General features: G+C 38.4%; 1 protein-coding gene across 4 annotated transcripts in view; it reads left to right on the forward strand.

Annotated features, from left to right (window-relative positions):
* CERS6 (ceramide synthase 6) overlaps positions 1 to 25869 on the forward strand; it is an 80693-nt gene that overhangs the window by 27035 nt on the left and 27789 nt on the right. For all 4 annotated transcript variants that reach the window (XM_015868584.3, XM_015868585.3, XM_085552437.1 and 1 more), the window contains exon 4: positions 14628 to 14685. In XM_015868584.3, the coding sequence (XP_015724070.2) occupies positions 14628 to 14685 (58 nt within the window). The remainder of the gene's footprint in view (positions 1 to 14627; positions 14686 to 25869) is intronic.

A 25869-nucleotide genomic window follows, 5' to 3' on the forward strand; every position in this document is an offset into this window, starting at 1 on the left:
GTTCTTACAATTTCTTGAGGAAGTTAATTTTTTTACCTTCAAGCATTTGCTTCTAAGGATTATTTCTCAGAATCCAATTGCTCTTCAAACATTATCTACACAGATTTCTTCTTCTTGTTAGACACCATTGTTTTTTCTAGTATCTGAGTCATATTTTCATGCTAGCTGGATTTAGAAAAGTAATGCTTAATCTACGTGGAAAGAGCACAAAAACCTAAATCTACTTAATACATTTACATGTTTTTCTTAAAGGAGAACTGATAGACATTGAACCTGCAACAATACCCAAAGAATAGCGGTTTATCTGAAAGCATTGTTTAATTAAAAGTCTCAGCCCTCCAGCACTGGTATAATGTCACTCCTTCGGTGTGGAAAGTCACACATCTAAGGCAAGTTTTATATGCTCCAAATCAAGACACTTGGAAAATATTGCCATAAAAAACCATCAGCTTTATCACACCCTGTTTAGTAGATGAGTTGTAGCTGGCTGAAAGCCGGTTATGTTTTTTGCCAGCTGGGAAAGAAGTTTTAGGTAGAAATGTCATCAGCAACAAAAGAAGCCTGTATAAATTAGAAAGCAAACCCTAGTTAGTTTTAATATATTTTTTTCTCAAACTTGATTTGATTCCAAATAATTTCAGCCTTTCAGTAACTAAAGGGAGTCTATAAGAAAGAAGGGGAAAGACTCTTTAGTAGGGTCTGTTGTAATAGGGCTAGGGAAAGCAGTTTCAAACAAAAAGATGGGAGATTTATATTGAATATAAGGAAGGACTTTTTTTCACAATACAGCTGGTAAGGCACAGGAACAGCTTGCCCAGAGGAGATAATGTATGCCCCATCCTTAGAAACATTCAAAGTCAGGCTGAACCAGGCTCTGAGCACCATGTCACCATAGCTGTGGTGTCTCTGTTTGTTGCAGAGGAGTTGGACTAGGTGACCTTTAGGCAACTGTACCAACTCAAACAATTTTATGATTTTGTGAGTTCATTAAAAATTGCATGTAAAGAAATCATACAAATATGTGTTGCAGCATATGTTTATGGATATGGTAGTCTGCAGTGATTTTGTATGTTCTTTCCTTGTGAAGTGTGCTGTTATATCATTTTGTATTCCCCTCTCATGTGGCTTTCCAAACTGTTTTACTTAAACTTTATTTTCCTGTGGAGATGTACAGGAAAGTTCATAACCATATCCTGAATATATAATTTATATAAATTAAAGCCAAGTCACAGATGAAATATTATTTCAGTAGCAATTGTTATTGTTTTTCAACTAAGGACTGATTAGGTGAGAAATTAGAAGAATTGTTGTAGCACATTGTCTCTCTAGCTGAGATAGTGTCATTTTTGTATTTGAAAAGGAAAAAAAAAAAAGCCTAAAGATGATAGTTTTTTAATGAACAGATGAACATAACTGTCAGAACTCTTCCTTTCTGTGGTATTTACAGATAAAAGCTGCCCTACTTAGCTAAAGAAAAACCAGGCAGAGTGAGATTATGGGTAAATATAGTGAATGTGTTACCCAACAGCTGATGGTCTTAGAGTTGATAACTTTTGAGATCACTGAAGGTCAATCTTTTTCTTCAAGCATGGTATCTGCAAATGTATACACTTGTATTGTATAACTTGCAGGAGAGGCTGTGGAATCTGGAATAAAAACAAAAAACCAAAACTATCACTGATAGGTCTCAAATATCTAGGGAGTTTATTTGGCTGCTTCTGTAACTCGGGTCAAAGATTCTCTCTTGCCTGAGTGACAGTGCATTTGGGCTGCCCATATTTTGGGCATATGTTATGGAAAAAGTGTGTGGATTAGAGCTGGGAATGCAAATTGAGAGGTGAGATCAAACTCTGTGTGCCTTAACTTTTGTAGGAATAATTAAGTGCCAGCTTCATTTAGAGATTGCCGTTGGGTGTTATTTCTATATACATACTTAACAATAATGACAGTAGTTGCATTTTAAAAAAGAAACAGGTTGTTGTAATTTGTATGTAAATAGTTCAGATTCTCTTAGGTTGTGGTTTTCAGAGGCCACAGTAGGAGCTGCTTCTGCAACTTCGTGTGTATGCGCTACTGTGAGAGCAAGCTGTTATCTGGCTAGAAGAGAGTTCCCCTGTGAGCATTTGCAGTTGTGCCACGTGTCAGCAGCTGTCCCTTGTCTTGCACAGTGGACAGAGTTGGCAGCAGTCAGTCCACACAGCAGTGGAAAATCAGGGATACCCTTTTTTTTTTTTTTTTTTTTGTCTGAAGAATCCTTGTGTGGGTGGCATCTTGGAGCTGTGTGCTGTAAGAAGCACGTGTTCCCGTGGCAGCCGTGGGAACAGTAGTGCTCCAATCCTCCAGTAACATAGTGCCGAAGGGTGGTTAGTAGCCTGCCAGAGGGTGAAACCTCCCCTTGAGTAATCTGTGGGCACAGTGTGAGCAAAGCAACAGTGATCTCCTCCCACACCTTCAGCTGTGGAGCTTCTGTTGTCCTTCTAGAAAACACTACGGTTTTTCTGGCAACGGACTTCATTGGCTGTGACTTGGGGAATAGAAGTGACAGAACCCACAGTAAATGTGGAGCTGCTTAAGAACAACTCCAACTCTATTATATGAAGTCAGTTCAATTTACAGCTAGTGAAAATGTTCTTGGGCCCAGAATCACTTTTCTGTGTTGTGGAGGAGAAGGCAGTTGTTCAGGAGGGACTGTATACCATTTCTGACTGCCTTATCTTTACTTCATAATGGATTTCTTGGTTACCATGAAAGGCAGAAGAGATTCAGTAGGACAAAGGCTAAGAGTGAAAACACACTTGAGTTGTCATGAATGGTGCCCAAGAGCCAGGCCCCAGCACATTGAAACAGTGTCAGTGTCTAGCCATTAATGGAAAACAAATTCCCAGAAATATCTTAAGGGGGAAGTTATATCCGAATATAGCAGTATGAGAATTCAGGGTATGAAATAAGCTAGAAAGGGAGCTTCAGGGTGTGCTGGGGTCTATTTGAGAGGATGTAATGCCTGGAAGGCCTTGAATGATGGTTTTACTGACTGCCAGACAGAGTGCAGGATGCAGGGATGTCTTTGTTAGTATACATGGAAAGACAGTGCAGTGGTGATTCCAAATGACTTCCAGGTTCTTTGACATTTCAGTGTACTGTGCTGCTGCTTCATGCTATGGGCACACAGGCACTTCTTTTCTCAAAGGGTAAACATTATTGAACAAACAAGCATCCTGCTCCCCTTCCATGTCCAGAGCAAAGGCAAAAAATATCTGTGATGTCCTAAGTTACCATCAGATACAAGGCTTGTCTGTCCTTCACCTGTGTAGGTAGAAGAAAGTTGGTTATGAAAGAGATTTTCATGGTTTCCAAGGAGCAGCTGGCAGATATGTGTGGACAAGAGTGTTTCTTGAGTTTCTGCAACAGTCTGTGTGTGAAAACAAGGGATTTGCATACTGGGGAGTGAAATCTAGACAGAACATATTTTTTTCTTAAGGAAGTGAAACAGTGTTTAAGGATGCTGCTCTGGGGAAGATTGCTGTATATATCTACTTGTATACATGTGCATGTATATAGATATATATTTATATATATACACAGACCATTTTTTTCTACTTGTGCATGTTTTTGTGGAAATTTTATGGGCGGTTTGCAACTTCTTGCCTTTTTTCTTCAGCAGCAGAATAACTGTTCTGCAGAATTGTACAAGAAAAATAACTATGTGAATTAAAATTGAGACAGCTGCTTGGTTGTTGGAATTCTGCACAGTGCTGGTAAAAATCTTAACAAAGCACATAAAAGAATTCATCAGTCTGTGCTTTGTATGTTGCAAGAAAGCACTAGAAAATAAATAGGCATCAAAAAGCTTGTAGCTCTGTGGCCTCAGGCCCACTTAATTCAGCTACAAAACACTGCTGAATTCAGTGATCTTTGAGGTGCAAGCAGAAATATCTGGTAAATGGTACTGCGAGTCCATTTACTTCTGAACTGTCAACACACATTTTCAGCTGCTTCAGTGTTGCTTGCAGCAGAGAGCTGACCAGTGTTTCACAGCTGTAAAAGAGAGCAAAGGATGTCTGAAAAACAGAGCTGCTCCTGTGGGGTGAGTTGCCTTTGCTCTGCCTTCTAAGTGTGAATACAAAGTGTATGGCCAAAATGGGAAGGAATTGGGCCTTTAAAAGGTTGAGTTTGACAGCCTTTACAAATAAAGTCTACTTTAATGGTGTTTCCCAAATGTGTCTATTTATTTATTTATTTATTTATTTATTCATCCATCCATCTTTGACGGAAAATCATCTAACTAAGTAACTTTCCATTAATGGATATCTTTCCATTACCATTTATGGGAACTTCATATTGGGAACTCCTGATAGCTGTATGGCATTAAACTGCTGGTAAAGGTGAATTGATGGCTCTTAAACAGCTATAAAATGCCCTTAAAGTAGGAACTTGTAACTCTTTAAACTGTTAGAAGAAAGTAAAGAAATGTGCTGTGTGATTTCTAATTTGGAAATGCTAGAGGAAGAAGAATTAATTAAAAAACAAGTATTCTTGGTGTTAGGGTCTCACAATGTTCTCTTTCTAGTGTTGTGTTTTTTGTTTTTTCCTGATTTAACTGTCTTTCTAAAAGTAGGAGCTTGAAAACCTCAGCTCTGGTGGTTGTTGCTGTTTTTTACCCTTATTCACGGTACACTTTCACTGCTTTGCTCCTGCCTGCTGTCCCTTGCCAAAAGACAATGCGAGCGCTACTGAAAGGATGATTTATTGAAAAGACAATTCACTCCAGGCTTTACTCTAGACAGAGGATAGGTAATACAGAACATGCCAAATCTGACTCTTCCAGCTGTGATAGTCTTGTTATCCAGGCAGAGCTAGTGTGTCCACACTGTGCCATAGGGCATGAAGCACATGCTTGGTGTTAGGCTAAAAAAGCATCATTCTGGCAAGATGTGTCTATCAGTCTCTGTATCTGAGAAACTATGATGGGGGAGAAGTAGGGGGAAGAAAATAAAAATAACAAAAACATACATCTTCTCAGTGTTTTGGAGCTATATTTCCTGTGAATGTAGAAGAAATCCTGGGCATGTGCTACCTAGCATTCCAGCCCAGAGCACTGTGGATATAAGCCAGTCCAACCTGGTTGGTCTCCTGCAACCTTCAACTCTGTGAAATGTCTGTGAAAGGATTCATGTCAGATGATGTGAATGTAGTATTGGTGTTAGCAGCAAAGACGAGCTCTGTTATAACTCCAGAAAAGCTGACTTTGAAAGGAATGTAATTGTTGCTTGTGAAGCCTATTGAGAGAGGATGCTTGTCACCATTCCCCATCTGTACTGCTAGACTGGTTCAAGTGGAACGAATTATTCCATTGCCATTTTTTTTTACTTAAAATTTTCATTAGAAGCAACATGAAAGTACAGTGCTTTGCTGATACAAATTGTGGGACATCAACTATATAGCTACTAAAGGGCTTATGCTGTAGATCAGAGACGGTGGAAGAAGAGCAAGGGCTGCCTTAGTAAAAGATAAAAGCGTATGGAAATGATGATTTGTATAAAGAGAATAAAGAGAAAAATGTCGACAACCTATTGCATAGTATGAGAACCAGGGGATAGGTAATGGAAAAGAAAGCTATTCAAAATTGAGTACTGAAAACAATTTTTCACACTCTGAATAATTAATCAGGATTTCGTGTTTCTTTCATTGCTCTCCTAAGGCAATAATTCAGCAGTAATTTGTAATTAGAGATTGTTTTGTTTACTTCAGCAACAAGACAATAAAGTATTGTGCTGATAAATAAATAGCTTGCATAGAAAACAGTTGTGAAGACCATTATTTTTAATTGCAGAGCATCAGACTTGCTAAAACCAGAGTGTGAAGGTAAGGGAGAGAAGAGCCTTGAAAACAAATGGTGTCTGAGTTGAAGACCATAACAGGGAGTATGAGTTGAGGTTCTGGTGGAGTTGGGTTTGAGGCAGATAGGTGAGGGAAGATGCCTTCTGTGGGATCTGGAGGGAGCTGGAGTCTGTGAAGTTGTTCAGAAACAAGACGTGACCTTCAGCAAGTGCAGGAGGTTTGCAATATCTGCAGGTAGCAGGGATGTTGTAATGAGTCACAATTCTCAAAAAGGAGGGTCAAATTGAAGTCATCTAGCAACAGGTGACTACAGTATAGAGAGAAGTAAAGCAATCGTGGTCTGTTGTAAGCCTGTAAAGTAGTGTTATTTTATTTGTAAGATTTACATCTTCATGATGGGATCTGCTCTGCGTGGTGTGTGGGTCCTGGAAGGGCACACTGTACCTGGGGTACCTCCTGCCCTCCTCCTGCCCTGACCTTGGTGGCTGCAGGGCTGCTTCTCTTGCATTTTCATCCTTCTGGTTGCTGTTGTGCTTTGTTTTTTTCCCTTTCTTAAATCTGCTTTTTCAGAGTTGCTCATAGCTCACTTTTGGCACTAGTGGGTCCCTCTGGAGCAGCTGGAGCTGTCTCTGATCTGACATGGGGCAGCTACAGAGTGCTGCTCGCAGAGGCCACTCCTGCAGCCCCCTGCTACCACATTATTGCCACATAAACCCAATATAAGGTTCTGTACATGGGAATAAGTTATTGGCTGGCAAAATAAGCTATTCTGATTTTAAAATCATGAGCGCACAGTGCAGCTGCTGAGAGCAATTCTAGTTCTGCTGTAATGCTGCCTGATGAATCAGGACTGAATATTATGTCTGTGCCTCCTCTATAGTGCAGCTTGCTTGGCACTGGTGCTTCCAGATGCTTGGGGTGGGCTGGGTATCACACCCTGCAGTTACAGTGTGATTTGCAATGAGTTTATACCTCCAGCTTTGCCTCTGGGAGCATCTGTATTATCAAGCTTTTGACTGTTCACACTTCTTTTCTGGCCAGACTGGCAGGAGTAGCTGAATTATGTATTTTCTTAATGAACTTGTTGTATTCTTTTGTGATGCTTCTGTCTCTCAGTGGCTTGTAGAGTAGTTGCCCAGGCTGGCTCAGACTGCCATTTAGCAGCACAGGCTGCTGTTGCTGCTCCCATCAAGTGTAAAGGCCCTCCTGGCCTGGTACTCACCCTGTCCTTGCTCTGTGCTGCAGCAGGCAGCTAGCTACACAGCTGTGACACCCTGCATAAAAAGAGAACATGCTTCTCAGTCAGATTTTCCTCATGTGGGTCATGAGGTACTAATATAAACATTCTGGAGACCCATTTCTTGTGGTAGAGGGGGTTATATATGCCCCTGAGCACAGAACAGAAGATATGGAGGCATCAGAAGGGAACACTTAGGTTTTGGTGCAGCAGAGGAGCTGGGGGGAGGAGGAGGCTTTGCTGCGTTTCTTCATCAACACAGTTCCTTCCGGTGTGGCTGGATGGGAAAATACAGCAAGGCAAGGCATGCCATGGGCACAAGGCATCCTGTGAGTACTGCCAATGCTGTTATCTCCAAAGTGTTTAGATTAACTAACAGTGGCTAGGAGAATTAATGCTTTTCTGTTGAACAGCTGCTCCTATGGATTTGTTTACACCCTCCCTATCCATATTTCTTAATTTTTCAATAGAAAAAATGCAAGTCTTCTTTTGCTGCCCTGCCATTTCACTACAGGATAGAGAGCTAAACTGTTGTGTGAAAGTTGAGGTAGGGGTAGGCTTCTTGTTACTCCTTAGTCTGCTGCTTCAGAGGTTCCAGTTATTTCAGAACTCATATGAAGCACACCCTATAATTGGACCGTGTTGGCAGTTTTGCTGATGATTTCTTTCCTGCTCTGCCACGCTCATATGTGAATCTCATTTATGATCTTTATTTTGCCTTGTAAGATGTAAGATGAGTCTCAGGACATCTCTGTGCACAGGCATTGGTAGGGTGTCAGGAATCATCAGGTCTCTTCCTTTGCTGTTCTGCTGGAGAAAGCAGGCAAATATGCCCATGCTGTGACTTCAGATGATGCTCACTGTATTTTTAGACTTTGCTGTAAGCACTTTTCATTTTGCATCTTATGGAATTCCCCTCTTCCCTCAAATTGGATTACTTACAACTTTGAATTCCCTGCTCTTACTGCCTTCTGTGACACAGTTTTTAATGTAATTAATATTTTTAAATTAACCCAGATTCTAGCCCTGCAAAAAAGACACCATCACTTAACATTACCCCACTGCACATTAACCAAGGTTATAATAAATTAAATAGATTTCCTTTCTCTCGTGGTTTGTATGTGTTCATCATTATTTTATGTTATGGAAATTAGATAACTCCTCCATAAATTCTAGTTAATGTGTGTACTTGTTCAAAATCACTGCTTAAATGTAGTGGATAAAGCCAACCAGGGGAAAACTGCACAGGCTGCAGTTCCCGCTTGTTTCTTATGTTCCATCTGCCTTGAATGTGCAGCCCTTGATGATGCACAAGGCCGACTCTTCAGTTAGCCTCAATTTTAAAAATAAGTTGTCAAGTCTCTCAGATGGTGGCACAAAAGTGAAAGAACGTGTAGACCTGGGATTTTTCTGAACAGTGATCAAGGCTGAACAAGTGCTCAGTCTGGGATACTACAGATTTCAAGGCTGAATCTCTTGCTTTTTATTTTCCCACCTGCAGATAGGATTCACAGGGTTTAAAAACTGACTCTTGAAGATTTGCAAAGGATCTGTGAATTCAGCACCAGGACTTTTCCCAGTTTGTTTCTCTTGATCCATTTGAAACTTTGGGTGTTTTTTTTTCATCATGTCAGTGTGCTTGTCTGAAATATTTATCTCTTCTGAATGGTAGTTTTTGTTACTGATTTACCCTCCTAAATTACTGTCAGCTCTCCCTCACTAGATAGAAGTTTGATTAGAATGACTTCTCCACAGATCACTAGTCACAATCAACGTGTAAAAATGATATGCATTCTGAAGAATAGTCACAGTAAGTTTTTGTTTTATGTGCAGCAGTCATTGAATTGGCACTCTAGCCTTTACTTCTCTCTTCTCTCTCTTATTTAAGTTGTCACGCAGTTTTATGATGCGTTTTATTACTTTTCATTTTGTAGATACATGTACTATGTGCAGCTGTTCACAGAGATGTAATTATAGACGAGAATTAGCTTCCAAATGTTTAATATTTTTTCCTTACAGGCATTTAATTACATTGCTTTCTGTATTAGTAAGTTGTCTGATAATGTACTTTCATGCTCTTTAGAGAAAGCTGAACTGATTATTTGCTTAAAATGTAAATAGTTTGTAAGACAGTGTGGCAGCTTATGAGATATTATTCTCCATTTTCTTCCTTCTCCTTTTTATTTATTTATTTATTTGCTAAAAGCTGAAAGCTATAAACTGGCCTGGTTCAAGACAATGCCTGCTTAATGCTGTGTTTGTATTGCTGTGAATCAAAATCATTTTATGGAATGATTTTCCTTTTATTTAAAGGGGGAAAAAAGATTGATTTGGCAGATTGTTGGGCTGTTGTTGGGTTTTTTTGTTTTTTGTGATATATGAACTGAACATCCTGATTATGTCCACGACTGTAAGGCAGGTGACACAGGAGTACTGTTTGCCTAAAAAGAAGTCAAGCAATGGCCTGTGAGTTAGCACTGGTCTTGGTAAGAAGGTACATAGAGTGCAGCTTGAACATGAGCAACTTGCTTCCCATAAAGCTTCTAGGATCAGGCCTCAAAAGTAGCTGAAGTGGAGACTATCAGGCAGGAAACAGTGCAAGGTACTGTAGAAACCATGCTCTGAAATATCAAATGCTATCCTATATGGTTAGTTATCTAAAAAGTTTCAGACTACCAAGTATGGTTTGGGTGGATAATACTTTTAAAATATACTAGCATTCTGGCTGTTTAAGTTGGTCTCTTACTGGAGCACATTTGCATTAAGCATATTAAAATGTCATCCTGTTCCTACTTCTTTATTGTGAGCTCAGAATACTGAAGGATTATTTATGAAATCTTAAACAAAACAAAACACACACAAAAAAAAAACAGCCCCATACATTAAAAATACAACAACAACAAAACAGCCTTTGCTCATTAGAATGAGCATCGTGTGATGTTTGTTTTTCCTAATGTTTTAGTGATGCAACTAGTCATGTCAAGAAAGTAGAGAAATAGGAGAATGCAGAAGACTAAGTGCACTTCAGGATGTAAATGGGATAATAAAATGAAGGACAGTGTGAGATTTGAATATAGTGTTTACATACTTGGCCAATTCTCCAGTCTGAGCTATGACAGTACTGCTACTCAGCAAGGTTTATCAGCTGAAATGAAGTACTGAATGTGAAACAGGAACAAACCCTCCCCAGAAGTCTGATCTAGACTCTTGTAATATCAAGGGTGTGTGGCTGCTGTGCACCGACATAGTACATGCTGTGCTATTTGAATTACTCTGTATAGCTGGGTGGCTTCTTCGGGAAAGTGGGGAAATAACCCTTCCACCTTACCTATTTCTTGGAAGGTCCGCACCAGTAAGGGTCCAGTATCTGCTTTAGCGGGCTAAAAACTACTCTGAAGCAAATGAAATAATGCTGCAGGGAAGTAACATGAGAAAAAGTGGAAAAAGCTGCTGTTAGTTTGTCTAAGATAATAGTTACCTGTCAGTAAAGTTGTCTTATGTGTATACACTGCCCATCACAGCTTGGATAACATTACTAGCTGCGAAGCAAATGTAATTTGGAAATTTTTGTTACTTTAAAACTGGAAGAGTGTGGGACAAAGTGGATGTTGTGATTGCCACAGGAAAGTCAAAGGACCATGTTCTGAAACACAAGTGGCTTGTGAGATTACCAGTATGAACAGAGACTAGAAGTTCAGGGTGTAAGGACCTTGGGTCTCTTCTCTCAAAGGTTTGTGTCAGCTATGTACACTGAATGTCACTTTTGTGGAAAGCTTTTCTGTCAGTTGGAGAGAGAAGGTATGGCAGTGATGCCAGTTTTCTCTGTGCTCTTCCCACGAGCTTTCCATGATAGTAAGGCAGAATTTGGCAGGGATAACAGATCTCTGCGGTCTTATCAGAGCTTTATTCCATGTTGTTCTCTTTTGGATGCCCCAGGGCAGTTGCATAACTGTGAAACAGAAGCTACATAACCTAGAAGGAATTAGCAAAACACCTATTACATTGTGCGTCTTTTCTGATGTAATTATATAAGTATGTTCTATTATTTGTAAAACTGCATCATTGTGTTGTTGGGTTTTGGTGGGGGTTTTTTTGTGGTTTTTTTTTTTTGTTTGTTTGTTTGTTGTTTTTTGTTCTGCACCACTAAATTTTGCTCTTAAGACTTTCAGAGCTGTTTTTTGAGCATACAGATTTAGGACAGGACTGGTCTCAAGTGGCACTGTAACATTAAATATTAAACAACTGTTTCAGATTGCAGCCAAGAGGAAAATCAGATGACAGTCAAATCTTAAGCCATAACATTGAAGAGGAAAGCAATGAAAATTTATCGATTCACCATACCTGCTGTTTTGAACATCTTAATGAGCTATGTATAACTTTCCCCTTCCTCAAATAGCTTCTTAACCACAGTGCTTACTTTTCACATCATTTCTCCAGCCAAGTTCAACAGCAGTACCATGCCAAGAAGGGCAAGAGCACTTTTATTGTTATTATTATTTTAATTAACACTGTAACTCCAGTTATATCCATCAGGCTTTTTAAAAATGCAGGAAATTACCATTAAAAGAGATCTTGTGAGGCAGAATATTGCAACAGTGAAGCTGCTGCCATCAAATACACTATTACGTAGCATCATATGAGTTTAGTTATCAACAGCCAAGATAAGTATGGATTTCCTGGGGAGTAAAAACAGAAGAAGAGTTTCACTGCCTGGATTCTGAATCAGCGGAAGGCATGGTGTGGGGCAGAGTTATGCACTAATTGTGTTTCCAGTCTGCTCTGTGTTTGGGCTTCCATGTGTATGTTTGTCATTTTAAGCACAAACAAATGTAGGATTTATTAAAGCTGTTTATTTTAAATATCTTTAGTAGGTGTAAGAAACTGTGATGGCAACTAGGAATAGCAATTCTTCAGATCTCTGAAAGCTTGCATGCTTTTTAGACAAGGTTGGAACTTCATGATCTTTGAGGTCCCTTCCAACCCGGGCCGTTTTGTGATTCTGTGTGTGTGTATATATATATATATATATATATATATATATATAATATATAAAAATATATATATATATATATATATATTTTTTTTTTTCCCAGCAGCAGTCTTGAAGCTTTTTCTAGAGGAAGTAGATGACTTTGAATTTAAACAGCAGGTTTCCTAGCCATAAAACTGGTCTAATGAGAAAGTTGTTACTAAATAAAACCTTGCTTCATGCTGCTATCCTTGAAGCATTTGTTCCATGTATGTAGTCTGAGGGTTTCTACCAGGACACCTACTCTCACCTTCACCTCCCCTTTGCCCCAAGTACTCTCTTGAAGTGAAATTGCTATCATATAGGCTGTGAGCTGTGTTGTTGGCATTACTGAACCCTCAAAGGGACTGGTATTTATACAATACCAAATGAGTAAATAACCTCTGCAGTGCACTGGAGGTTACAGGATAAGAGACAATTTCTGTGCAGTGGAGGTATTGCAGTTAAAATCTCATTGATATTCTTATGCTCTCCTGTACGCAGCTTGTCATAAAGTTATTTATGTCTGATAAATTTCCTTCTAAACACTTGTAGAAGTAGCTTTGAAGAGTAAGATCTGTATTAACCTTTTTTTCCTAGGAGTGTTTTCAGGTTTGAAATAATTCCAATAATGGCTGAATGCACTTCAGTGGCAGTTAGCTGTAAGCTAATAGTTTTGCTTGTGGACAGAAAGTTGTCCTGTAAAATATGTAATAGAGGATGATTCACTAGTGAAGCTAAATCTCGTCCTGCTGTTAATGTTATGAATAGTAAGTCACTGGTATTTACTTCAAGCATGTCTGTATGATTGCTCCAGTCCTCTGGAAAAGGACAAGGGGGGAATGATTTTAAGCTAAGACAGGGGAGGTCTTGGTTAGATATTTGGAGGAAGTTTTCCATACAGACGGTGGTGATGCACTGGAACAGGTTGCCCAAGGAGGCTGTGGATTCCCCATCCCTGGAGGCATTCAAGGCCAGGCTGGATGTGGCTCTGGGCAGCCTCGTCGGGTGGTTGGCAACCCTACATGTAGCAGGGGCATTGAAACTAGATGATCATTGTAGTCCTTTTCAACCCAGACCATTCTATGATGATTCTATGGGATGGGAAAAAAGAAAAAGAAAAAAGGAAAAAAAAACCAAAACAACAACAAAACACCTTACAGGGATTCCTGTAAGATTTTGCATTGCACAGGGCTTTTCTTTTCTTTCCTTATACTTCCACTGAACTTTCTATTCTAAGCCATTAATTGGACAGAGGATAGGAAGATGCTCAGTATGCTGCCTTTTATTGCAGAAGGGAGGCAGCTATAGAAGCAAGGATGACTTCTTAGGTCTTCTGTTGATTTCTCTCCTGTGTCATCATTCTCTTTACTTTTAGTTTGCCTCTGAAGGGAGGACCTAGAAGCCTGACAATTATTTCATGTGTGTTTTGGAATAGGAAACTCTTGAAAATGGGTGGCTAGGAATCTCTTCGGAAGCAGACATAAATTACAGATATGTACCTATGTCCAATATATCTATATGATGTAAATTCTCTCACTAAAACCAAGAGTGACTTCCTGGAATCTGCTCTGCTCAATTTCTCCTTGCTGCACATTATGCTTCACAGCACTGAAGATGATATTTTGTCTGCAGCACTCTAACATTGCCTGTTGAAAGCTTAATAAAATTTCTTATTGTGCCAAGTAGGAGGTCAGGTCCCGTAGAGTAATTGCAGTAAATCTTTCTTTTTATCTGATTCCTCAGTAACTCCAGAGTGTCAGAAGTGATAGCAATCCTAGGTGTTAATTTTTTTTTCGTGAAAATCAAAGTTCTTGGCACGCAAGTGGTTTAATGTTAATACTTTTTTCCCAAATAAGAGGCCTTCAAAATGAAACCCCACTGAAGCAAGTGTAACACTAACAACCTCTGAAACAGAGTAACAATGGAACTGGGAAGTATGGAACAGGTGTTTAATTTAAACAAGTTCTGAATTGTCACTTACTGAAATAAGTTTTAATTATTTACAGAAGTGATTCATTGAATTTGAGTGCAGCTTTCAAAAGAAACAGTGTTATCAGAGTGGAATTAATGAATCCCGGTTTCTTACAAATCTCTCTCATATTTGAATTCTCTACTTAGTAATAGGATTACAGTTTTTCTCACTTAAAAGTAATGAGCACTGTCTTGGATTCTTTTGTTCTCCCTAAGCTTCGTAGGTTTTCCAGTATTTAATAACACGTGGACTTGCCTGCAACAGACCTGTGAACAGTCCATTGTTCTCTATTAAAAGTTTTCACAAAACTTTTTAGAACTTAATGATCCTTGAAAGATTTTTCTCCTGATTTGAAATTAAAGAATATTTTCATAGGGGTGGGAAGCTGGGAAAAAGCTGGTGGATGAGCAGAACGTTTGATGATGAAAGTTGTAGAAAAACAGCCCAGAGTCTTGCTTCTACTTCTGTTAATGTGACCAGGACATGTTGAGCTTGTGGTGCTGTAAGTAATGGTTTGTTGAATTGTGTAAAGCTGGTATCTTAGAGTTAATCTATTGTACCTTTTGCAGGTGGAGATTTACATTTTACCTTTATATATTTACCTATGGAGTACGGTTCCTGAAAAAGGTAGGCACTTGCATTGCTATGTTTTCATAACACATCACAGACTTTTCTGAAACCCTACATAGATATAACATGGAGCACAGGCATGAAATTAACAAAACAGAACAAACAAAACAAAAATTAAAATTTAATTTGCATTCATAATATGAGTTGCCATTGGCACTGACAAGGAGTTTAGCAATAGTTAACGGGACAAAAAAATCCATGGTTATAGCAACATGCCTCACTCACTTTATCACTTTTCATTATCGGCATTAAACAGGTTGTAAGGCTCACCGAAGTATTCAGCTCAACTTCTGCATCATTCTTATTTAAATTCCTCTGGCAGAAGTTGATTTTTAATAACAAGCAAAATCTACTAGTGATTTTGTATATACTATTTTTGCTTGTTCTTTGTCTGGTGTACTTTGGAAAGATGTATTGTGTGGTTTCCTATCAGTGGTATGTTTCTGGTGATTTAAAACAGGGAAGGATATTAATAGCATCCAGTTGCCCTTATCATAGGTCTGTTAACCTAACCATTGGTTGTTGTATGTATCTGTGGTGCAAATTTTTACAGTGTTGCTAGTTCCCTGAGGATTTGTACAAGTGAAGCAATATGTATGTAAGCCTGAGAGATTGAGTTTAGGGGAATGTGTGTTCTCAGTTGTGCTTATGTAATTTTGACTATTCGCTTTGTACAGAAAATTGATGCAGTAGGATGTATCTTACATGCTTCTGGTGATTTGTAAACAGAAGTATAACCTGGGGATTCAGAGTGGGAGAGGAACACATCATTTTTTACTGTTGTGATTCTTGAGATTCTCAGGTGATCAAAATTGGTGCCAGCAGGATTAATTATGCCCCTTGGCAGGGAGGGGATATTGGAGCTGTTCTCAGTCACTTAACAGTGGTCAGCCTCAGATACAGTGTGTGTGTGCCTGCCCTCCAAATGGACACAAGCCACATGCTATGCACAAGCTCTTCTTGAATGCTCCCCCTTGGTGTATTTCACTAATGCTCCATGATCTAATTTTCTGTTTTCTGCCTTCAATTTTTGTGAAAAATTCTCATGAAATGCGAAAATAGACTTAACGAAAAGCAATTAAGTGGATGTTGCTGCCATAGTGAATACTGTACGCTTGACAGTTTGCTTCTGACTTATTTGAATGCTTTTGCTCAGTGCAGAAGAGTTACTACTTAAAGTCACATTATTCTACCAATGTTTGATGGGGAGAGTGGCCATGGTGCAACAGAATTTTTAAAAATGTTTTTATTTTTCCCTATGGCTGTATTATATATACTTTTTTTTCTGGCTTAGTAGCATATGCCAATAGTGGTATGTATGACGTAATGTTCTTCAGATCACAATAGAATTTTAGGGAGCAGTGTGATTTCTTTAAATCAAAATTATTTAAATATTTTACTTGTGATAGTAATTAATTCAACAGAGAATCATCATTTAAGTAAAGCAGCCCTATTCTTCTAATACCAGCACTTTTAAAGACTACAAAGAATACAGTAAATCCATATTTCATTACAAACCATTTCTCTATTTTCTTCCCTTCTGACCTGGTCTTCTCTTAACCTGTTGTTCCTTTGCTTTGCTCCTTATGCTGTTTTAGACCAACTGGTTGCTTTTATTCACAATTGGCTCTCCTTGGTTTGAGGGTGACATTCACCTTTTCATGCAAGACTGGTATGGAGACTGTCAATTACTTAAGCACAACAAGTTTTGAGGATCTTTCCGGTGTGCTGGCCCCTTGCCCGGATACTAATTCGTCTTTTTGAACTCTTTCTGAAAACACATTTCTTATAATGCCCACAGGACATGAATCACTGCTGCTTTCTCTTCTACTGTCACCTTCCCTTTTTGCTACATAAAGTGGTATTACTGCATCAGTGCAGTGTCAGCAAAAGAACAGATTTGTGTTTCCTTGTGTGCCATCAAACCACCTGAGGAAACACTAAGAAGGATATGGTGCCAAACCACCATTCTTGCAAAAAGTGTCACTATGTCTTTGGTGGCTTTTGCAGCTGACAAACTTATCTAGTTCATTTGGGAAGATATGCCAACGTTTAATAAGCAGAAATTAGATAACAAACTTATCAGTTCTGTTTTAGTCATGGAACTGAGTGGGTCTGTCAGCATGGCATGCATGCTGATGTTATTTTTAGAATGGAACTTTTGTATCTGTCTTGGTAAAGCATCTCACATGGAGAAATAAGCATCAGATTTCTGCTTTTTTCATCACTTCCCTACCACAGGCACAGGAAAGCTAATAAAGCTGCAATTTAGAGCAGTGGTACATTTTCAAAATGCTATGGCAAGCTTGTTTGCATTACTCTCCATTTCTGCAGTTAATGGCTGATAAAAATATATCTGATGATTTACTGCACTCAGTAAGGAAACCTGTAACACATTGTAGGTTTGTAGGTTTTATACATGGTATGATGCATTTGAAATGCAAAAGAGAATTTGTTACTTCTTGGAGTGGTGACCAATATTTGATGTTTGGTGTTACATCTTTATCTCTTGACCATAGAGATTGTTAACCACTGAAGAAATAAGTAGCTGTTGATTCCCACAGCAGTAGTCAACTCTGTAGTATTTATATTCAGGGAAAGAGGTGTCTCTGTGATGAAAATTGAGTTCATATCTTGTGAGAAGTAAGACAAGATGGGGACATGAGATGTTTAGTTAGAGTAGCATCTCTTTTGCCATTCTGATTTTGGAAATTTTCTTTTGTTTAGCAGTTATGCAGCTGTTCTAAAACACCATCAAACTATTTAATAGCTTCACTGTATGATGTGTCTTGCATCAATTTAATCACTGATGTTTCACCTTCAGTTTTCCTCAGGTTTCTGCCATCTATGTAGATAATTTATTTTACTTCTAGAGAGTTCTTCTATAGTCTTGCTATAGAGAGAACTTTTGTTCAGATTTGCTTTTCAATTAATTTCAATCATCCCATTCCTTCCCAAAGCATTCCTATTTCACAGTCATCTGATCTCTTTGGTCTTCAGGGGAAAAAAGCTTCCATAAGACAGGATTTCCAGGCAGCTCTCTCTGTGTCCTGCTTATCTGTACATCAGGGTTGTTTGCTGATGCTTTGAGGACCTCCAGCCAGAGTAGTATTACAACTCACATGCTCCCTGAAAAGTGAGGAGTTACTCTAAAATTAATACTGTATTGTTCTGTACATTTCTATTATTTAATCTTCCTTTAAATGGAAACTGCTCTAAAGTGATAAACAAATGAATACTGCATTCTGGCTGTATTATGATAGGCTTAATTGAATCACTCCTCTTATTTTAAAGAGCAAGTACGTGTTTTCTCTAATAAGAAAGAGATTTCACTGTACTCTGTTCACCTGTTTCTGTCTTAGCCATTTAGCAACTCAGCAGGCTTGTGGGATGTCCCGCATGCAATATAAATGCTGCCCTGTGCTGACTCAATAAAACAGTTCTGTCACAAATTATTTTGCCTAAAAAACAAGGAAAACTCAAAGTGCAGAATATCAGCAGCTGCAAACCTGACAAATAAATTGTTGTACTTGACTGGGTCTGCTTCCTGTACAGGACAAGGGGTTGAGAATTTAAAGTTATTGCAGGATCCATAACAAAGAGAAATTTTAGTTTAGTTTATACTTTCTTCTGAAGCACCTAAGGAATTTGATGGTAACAGAAGGTATTTCTGGTGAAAATCACTTAGAATTTCATGGAGCAACACTGCAGATGAATTTGGTATCTCATTCAGTGATTCAGTAACAATCCTACCACCATAATTAAGCAGTTCTTGGTTTTCCTGGCAGCAGAAGACTTGTCTTCATTGAAGAAGCTTCTCAGCTGCTGGAAAGCTATTCACAAAACACACTGTGCATTGCTTTCCTGATTTGGAAGAGGAAAAATATAAGCTGGGTGGGAATGGGTACTGCTTCATTTGTCATACATTTCCAGTTCATGTTGATGCATGTTTTCCTTCATGAGGCTGTTGCTTCTGGCTGTTTTGCTGAACAGAATGATATGGGAAACTTAGCATCTCAAAGACATGCTGTTGTGGGTATGTGAAACACCTGACAGGCTGATTCTTATGAGACTAATTAAGGTGGGCCAGACTCTTCTACGGTTAGATTGGGCATACCAAAGCACAAGTTTGTCTGCTACCTTGGTGTATATCAGACCTGACTCTAGAAAACAGTGGTGTGACAACAGCTGATGCTGGGGGGGAGGTTGCTTCAGAACCATTACTGCTGCCCTCCTTAGAGGCCTCTTCCAACCCCTGCAGTTCTGTAATTCAGTTGCGCACATTTTCTAGTCTGCACGTGTTAAAGTGTTTCTTTCCTGTATTAGAGCTGAAAGGTTGTATTATCTGCTGTTGAAACCTTGTAGATGCTCTTGTTCATTGAGGTTATCTGTAAGCTCCTGGATAAATGCTCTCATTTAAATGAAGAATGTTAGGTGTCAGTCTGCAGCATTTCTAATGCAATGCTGCTATTCAATATTTTATTGTACTGCTCATGGAGAGATAATATGATACATGTGCCTGTAAGGTGGAATGATACAAAGATGGTAACAGATATTCAAAAGGTTATTTATAGGGAAAAACTCACCGATATAGATGCTTTCGCTGGGAAACGCTGAGGCAATCTTCATCAGGGAGCAATCTCCAAGAAATGCTGCCTTAGTGGTGGTCAGCCCTTAAATGAGGTCTAGAGGAGATGGAGTCAAGCTCTATCCCTTCTGGGAGCACAGCTAAATTAGTCTCACCTGTGCTCCCACAGCTGACCCGACACTTGCCTCAGCTGATTAATCAGAGGTTCAGGCTGTGATTACCAATTTCCCACAGATGTGCCACTTGGAGGAATTGAAGCTGGCCTTAGGCAGATTTTACTTGCTCTAAAATTGATTTGGGATCTTGTTCTTCTTGATTTCTATTTATTTATTTATTTACCTGATTGTGAAAACAAATTCAGTTGTGACCATAAGTGATGAACTTTGTTAAGCTGCACTAATTTTGGATGTTAAAATGCAATTCCAGTCACATTCCTTTCTCCTTAAGTAGGGCTGTGTGATAGGTGCTGCATTTAAACAATTTCTACTTTGTTGTGAAAGCAGGAAGAATGCTTGTTCCCGAGTCTTCTGAAAAAGGGAAATGCTATATTGCATTTCTAAGTGAGCGGTGAAAGTGGAAAAGTGTTTCCAGCAAATCCAAAGTTAGACCCACTTTATTGGACAAGGAACTTGTTTCACACATCTCTTTCAAAGGGCATAAATGTTGCTGAGAGCATTTAGGAGAGATTAATAGAGTGCTTTGAGTATCTGAAAGTATAAATCATGAATCACACTATGAAAGATCAAAGTTAACAGAGAAATTTAATTTTAAATAAATAAATTAATTTGTAATGCATGCTGAATTTCACTCTTGGGCCTCTGAGTGTCCATTGCAAGAAACAGTGCAGGCTTCTTTCCTCCCTTCACTTCTATCCTTAGGTAGGTGTTAGAGCCCTTTTCTACAACTATCATATCTATCTAATCCTTTTACCATTTTCATTTTAAAATACTGGGGAGTGGTTTTCCACATGATTTCTAAGTTGAAATTGGGATTATCAACACAAGACCAATGTATGTTGTAGTTTTAAAGGGTAAAGTGGATATATGTGGTACACTGAGCTTACTCTGCCTTTCCAGATGTGACTTATGTAAATAAATCCAAATTTGAATTCATATTTTGCTAAAAATAATTTTGTGCACTCATACATTTGCATTTGAAATGTCAAGTGCATTGTTCAATGATTGTTGTTAATCTTGGCCTTGGAGTGTGTCCTTCTGTACATTTTATTATTTCAATTAGTAGAAGTACCATTTTTAATAATATTTGGAAGTAAGCCCTGCGGATTGCTGAGGGGAAAGGCTGGGTTTTCTGCATTGCAAAAGCGCATTTTCCCGATACTTTGTTTTTGCAGACATAAAGCAATAACAGACTGAAGAGCAATAACAGTTCCATAGAAACTTATGACAGTTTGCTTAGTCATAACATATGAAAAGAGAACCTCAGGAGATTCACTGGCAGTGTGTCATATTGTCTTCAGTTATGTTGTGAATGGTGCCAAGAAATATGAATGATTGCTTGGGTCGGTAAGGAATTACGAAAATGCTGTTCCTGCTATGAGAAGCAAACAAAACCTCCAGTCACTAAAAAGAAGAGAATGCAGGTTGATACAAAATATTTAGCCACAGATTCTTCTATTTTCCATTGTCAGTGCTTGGTGATTTCATAGGCAGGGGGAAATGCATTTAGTTTTGAGCCATAGATATTTAAATACTGGCCTCTGCAGGGAGAATTTTGTGATGATTCCAAGGTTCATCCTGCCATAAACAAAACCAGCCAGTGCCATCAGCTGCTAGGATTGTGCATGAAATACCTGTCACAGCAGCAACTGGAGGCTGGAAGCTCTCTGATAGAATTTTTGAATGGGTGAGACTTCAGTGTGAGATAGATCTTAGAAAAATAAATACATCCATAACAATGGATGATATTACTGTGATTCATATTCTGTCTTAGGTTGGTTTTTGAGGCGTTATGAGGAAAAACACATTTCTAGGTGACCAGATAAAGTTTCTGAGACATCTTAAATATGAAGTACTTGGAGGCTGGGCAAATACAGTGGAACGCGGTCAAAAGCTGACATAGAGCATTCTGGTTATTCCTTGGTAAATCTAAAAATTAAGGCAAATGGGGAAAAGTTGAATTTTCTTTCTGCTGAAGATAAAATTGCTGCAAAATGCAGATACTTGTCTAAAAACAACAAACAAACAAAAATCTCTTCCTTGTAAAAAATAAATAACTAAACAGAAAGAAATATGATCAAGATATTGATCCCTTTACCCACCTCCAAATGATCACGAACATGCTGCTAATGCTTGTATTATCATAATAAAATCACAGATGTGTCCAGAAGTTAAAAATACAAGTTAGTTTTCCAGTTGAAACTGAAAATAGTACCACTGATAAGTGCTGGATGTTTTCAGCTGCATAATTTCTTTGAATAATCAGTTTTGATGGTTCAATAATGCTTTACAGGAATTTGCATGTTTCATCACCAGGATATCAAGTGAATTTTTGGTTGAGAGAGCCTTTCCAGAAATCAGACTGAGGGCTTGAAACCTTGTATTCCCCAGTCACTGTCCTGCCTAAGGAAATGGCACATGGCAGAAGTTTTGTATTCAGCTTTGTCACTTTATGCTGTTAACATGTTAACCTCTGCTGCTGAGTGCTGCAATGAATAAGAGGTGGAGCATTTTTGACAAGTGTCTCTCAGATGCCCAATACTTTGTCTAATAAACTTGCCATCAGAAGTCACAGGAGCTGCATTAACTGGCCAAGTAAGGTAGTTTATTTTAATATGGCAGCTAACTACCTGTACATGGACAGAACAGACTAGTGCTAGTCCAGTTTTTGCATGGTTAGTAGAATGTACAAGCCTTGCCCCTGTATGTAACTGCTTTGCCTCCGTGAGTCTGTTTAAACAAGGATTCTAATTTCATTTTGTTTGTATAAAGATGAAGTAACAGCAGAGTATCTACTCAGCATTCATTGGGTATTTTTAAGTTGAAGCAATGCTTGGAGTACATTCAGAAAGCTAATAAAGACAGGCTGAATGGTTAAAGGATGCTAGTTACAACCCAGTGCATTTTGCTTATTTTAATAATATATCAGTGCACTATTTATGAATTATATTGCCAAGGAAGTGTTTCTCATTGTTTTTCTTTTGTGACAGCATGTATCTACTCATCTATGGCTTGTTTTATGGCAATTAACATCTAGGAGTTTTTTCAGTAGCTAAGAAAAAGAAACACACAGTGTTGGTTTCTACATTGTTCACAGGAGCAAGTGAAGCCCCTGTGAAATTTTAATCTGAGAGATGCACTTGCTGACAGTGGGGCAGAGTTGTTTTCGCACAGCAGTGTGGTGCCTCTGGAGTGGGAAACCACGGAAAGATACTTTGTGTGCTACCAAGGTGATCTGACTTTCTAATGTCAGCAGCTACTCAACTTACCCTGCCAAAAGGCTGCATGTGTTGTAGGGAAAAAAAAAAAAAAAAAAGAAAAAAAAAAAGTAATTCAAGTAAATTCCTCTAAGTGAGCACCTATTCAACTAAATTATGTGCAAGAGGAATGTTTACTAATATGTTGAATAAGAATAAAATTGCTAGGTTTCTTAACTTTAACTGGGGGAAAAAAATGTGAAGAGTAGGATCCCCATGAGCAAGAGATCGCAGGCAGAATACAATGAGAGCACACAGCTACTATTTAGGAAAAGTGGAAATTGAACATATGTATGAGATGAGAAACGTTTAGGTCTAGGGATGAGAACAAACTATGCACAGTATCTTGGGGCCTCAGTAAATAAATAGTGACCAGGAGAAAAGCTTCTGGCCTCAGCTGAACTACATAATTATTTGAAGACCAAGGGCCTGCTTTAACTTGATGCAAGTAGAGATATGGGTGCCGTGAGACATTTGTGTTTGCATCAGAGTAAGGTGGGTAGAAATTTGACATAAGTATTATCTTGACTTTAATTAATAGTGCTAATTTCTGTTGCACTAAATAGAACCATAGATAGCTGTAAGGTACAAAATTTTGTAAAGCTGTATCTAAATGTATTAACTAAGCCTGACAAAATCTTGACCTTTTCAGATTTTGGAGTAGGGAGCATGTGTGCATTGAATGCTCAGAATTTCTGTGTTGTGCTCTTTTTGTCTTTATGGGGACAAAAATATTCTAATTTCAAAGGCAACAAAGGCGTTTTATAATCTTTTTCAAACTGAGAATGTCTCGCTTTTATTTGAAATACAGTTTTGTGTATAATAGGCTTTCCTGAGATGCAGGGATTCTGTTACGGCATTCTTGGATTTTCGCATGCTCTATCTTGGTGAAAACAGCTGGCCCACCTCCTTTATTCATCCATGGGAAAAGTTGGGAGATTTTTCTTTCTTGCCTGGGAACTGAGGAAGAACTCCTTTGGGAATTACAATGTGCCCATATGATCAAGAGTGAATCAGGTGCATAACAGCTGCTTGATACTTGAAACTGTCAGGTAGAGGCTGTTTTGTAGAGAACTGGGGTTTGTTGCCGCTAGGCTTAAAGATGTGCCTCTGGAAGTGTTTCCTAAGCATGTTGCTTGTTTCAGCTTTATAGGCTTCAGAAAAGAAAGATGAGTGCCAGCAAAATTATTCTTTTTTTTTTTTTTTTTTTTTTTTTTTCCCCACACATCTTATTTATCTGTAGACTCATACTTCCAAGGATGAAACTGAATTACTGGGCAAAGCAATATCAATGCATGTGGGCACCACTTGCCTGTTTGGGTCCTAGTTTTGCTCAGCACAAGTACAAATAGCTTAGTGAGTGACAGAGCAACTTGGAATTAGATGAACTGTTAAAGTAACTTCAGCTTTACACTAACAATTGTTGTGCAGAACTGTGTGACCCATGTGTAAATATGTTCATATTTAAAAACACAAGCTGCTCATAAAAAACGTGCATGTAAATCACTTACACTTATTACGTGCCTTATATGTACACATCTGATGGCTGATTCCCCAGCAGTGTGGGGAAGATATGGAGGGCTTCTGTGTGTTAGAGGATCCAGCCTGTGACCTTTTTGTGTTTCTTGTATTCAGTGGATCTTGCTGGGCACATATGGATAAAAGGAATATCCATGGTTGTTTATATCACTGTGTGATGAATTAGAATCTTCTTATATTAAAATAGAACTTGATCAGGTACTTTTATTTTCTCTCTGGTAAAAAACACACAGAAATGCCTTTCAACTGAATCAACTGTCAACTGCCTAGGGAACAGGTCACAATGGGAGTGGTTTTATTGTGCTACCTTTTTATTTTTATTATTTTTTGATCATTTACTTTCAAAACTATCCTTTGACGTAGAAGATTCTAGCAGCATTTTGAGCAAGACACACAGATTTTCATTACTTTAGGGCTTGTGAAAGCCAGGGCCCAGTTAGAAGCTTTCTTTACAGATAAGTAAGTAGGACAATGCATGCAAGGCAAACAGGGGCTTCTGCTTAATATGCAAGCATCTCAGTCATTCTCTTGTCTTAAGAGGATTTTTTCTTTTGTTTTTTTTTTTTTTTCTGAAAGAATTTTTGAAAATTATTCCCTTTAATCGCAGAGTTTGTAGACAGGTTTGTTGGAGCTTTTGACAGGTACTTCTGTAACTACTGTAAAATAAAATAAATTTTTTCCTTAATGCTGTAAATGACAGCAGTTTTAACAGCAGCTTGTCATCCTTCACTGTCATTGATACTCTGCTGATTGGGCTCTTTATGTTACATAAGGGATTCTCTCCTTCAAGTTCAACCTGCCCTGAGTATCCTAGAGTGGTGTGGTTCACAGAGTATTAGGTAAGGCACTTATATCTTCTACTAATACTATGTCTTTAAGGAGAAGTCCAATTCAGTCTAGGGCTATGTTCATTGCAGAGGTTTGGACAGGAAGGCTGTGTGTGAACCAGGTGTTCTTTCTCCGCTCTACACTAAAGCATGCCAGGGAAACCATAACCCAAGTCCCTTTCTACTAAAACAGTTAAGAGTTGACTCCAAGAAGCTGAGGCAAGTAGTGAGGAGACTGGGAAGGAAACAGAGGTAGGAAAATGGTATAGATATCCTGCAGTCTTAGTCACTGTTGCCTGCCTGTTGCCCACAAAGAATCTAATTAGGTTTTCAAACAGCAGATCAGAAGCATTTTTATGAGGGTAGCATTGCTTTCTGAGGTGCCTTTGGCTTGGAAGCAGATGTTTTGTAGTGTGTTGTCTCTGAGACTTAATAATAATGCATTTATTACATTGTTTCTCAATTTGTGGTATCCTTTCAGGCTTTGTGGTAAAGTCTTGATGGATTCTTACAGTGAAAGCTCTTTTATTTAGCATTCGGTATTTTAATTGAATGTAATCACTACATCTACAGCTCCTATAGAATAAATCTCTCCTAAGAAGCCTTAAGGTGTCATAATATTTGAAAGAGAAAAATACGGATTTTTTTGCCAGCACCTATAATTTAACAATAAAATATAATTAAAAATAATTTAAAATAATTGGATAGGAAGTATATCTTATCTCTAGTTGAATCTGATATGGAAGACAGTTGCAGCTTTTATAAACCTGGATAAAATTTGATATTTGATAATA

This window comes from Coturnix japonica, chromosome 7, assembly GCF_054131305.1.
Source record: "Coturnix japonica strain WE chromosome 7, WE-NBRP24, whole genome shotgun sequence".
In the NCBI taxonomy this organism is placed as follows: domain Eukaryota; kingdom Metazoa; phylum Chordata; class Aves; order Galliformes; family Phasianidae; genus Coturnix; species Coturnix japonica.